This window comes from Mastomys coucha, chromosome X (genome assembly GCF_008632895.1).
Source record: "Mastomys coucha isolate ucsf_1 chromosome X, UCSF_Mcou_1, whole genome shotgun sequence".
In the NCBI taxonomy this organism is placed as follows: domain Eukaryota; kingdom Metazoa; phylum Chordata; class Mammalia; order Rodentia; family Muridae; genus Mastomys; species Mastomys coucha.
In genome coordinates, this window is record NC_045030.1 from 2467590 (window position 1) to 2468726 (window position 1137).

General features: G+C 44.6%; 1 protein-coding gene across 1 annotated transcript in view; it reads right to left on the reverse strand.

The window, feature by feature from the left end:
• Positions 1 to 355: 355 nt before the first annotated feature.
• Was (WASP actin nucleation promoting factor) overlaps positions 356 to 1137 on the reverse strand; it is an 8517-nt gene continuing 7735 nt past the window's right edge. Inside the window, exon 13 of the mRNA XM_031371929.1 lies at positions 356 to 674. Within this exon, the coding sequence (XP_031227789.1) occupies positions 619 to 674 (56 nt within the window). The 3' untranslated portion in view covers positions 356 to 618. The remainder of the gene's footprint in view (positions 675 to 1137) is intronic.

Here is a 1137-nt window from a genome sequence, read left to right on the forward strand (position 1 = left end):
GATTAAAGGCATGTCTAGTCCCAATTTCAAGCTTCTTTAAAACGGGCGTGGGAGGAAGGAGGAAGAGAAAAGTAAAGAAATACAGGCTGAGTGGCTGAAACCTTAAAAGGAATAAATGAACATACTTGTGAAAGGCTCAATAAACAACACACAAAGTGAGATCAAAGCCAAAAGGGACTGTGAAGGAAAGAAGCCCAAACTACTCATTTAAGATGTGAATGAATACATGCTCAGACACAAAGACTCATTTTTTAAATGATTTTATTTATTTATTTCATGTATATGACAAGTACACTGTAGCTGTCTTCAGACACACCAGAAGAGGGCATCAGATCTCATTACAGATGGTTGTGAGCCACCATGTGGTTGCTGGGAATTGAACTCAGGACCTTTGGAAGAGCAGTGAGTGCTCTTAACCTCTGAGCCATCTCTCCAGCCCCAAAGACTCATTTTTATCCTGTTTAATCCCTGAGTGATGAGAAGTGAAAGTCGATGAGATGTTGAGTTTAGAGTGGGTGTGACGTCCCACCACAGATGAATTTGGAAGCTGACAGTGGAGCAGAATCTAGACGGCAGAGTGAGTGTTGAGAGGAACTAGCTTGCCAGAGGAAGATGAGTTTAGTCATCCCATTCATCATCGTCTTCATCCTCACCAGTGTGATCCTCCCCTTCATCTGGAGGAAGAAAGATTCAGAGTATTACTTAGGACAGGAAGGTAAGCTCAAAGGCTGTGAGAAAGTTCCTATGGTCTAGGAGGTAAAAACTTGGCTTGGGGTGGGTACGGAGAGACTAAAGTTCTCTGCTAAAGGCACACCTTAGGCAAAATAGGGATTATACTGCAGCAGTGGGTGTTAGAGCTGGAGTTCAAGTCCATGCAGTATTGAAAAGAAAAGGTCAGGGTGAGTTTGGTGGCACATGCCTTTAATCCCAGCATTCTGGAGGCAGAGGCAAGTGAATCCAGCATGGTCTACTCAAAGAATTCCAGGACAGCCAGGGCTATATAATAGTGAGACCCTGTCTTAAAACAAACAAAAAGCTGGGCAGTGGTGGCGAACGCCTTTAATCCCACCGCTTGGGAGGCAGAGGCAGGTGGATTTCTGAGTTTGAGGCCAGCCTGGTCTACAGAGTGAGTTCCAG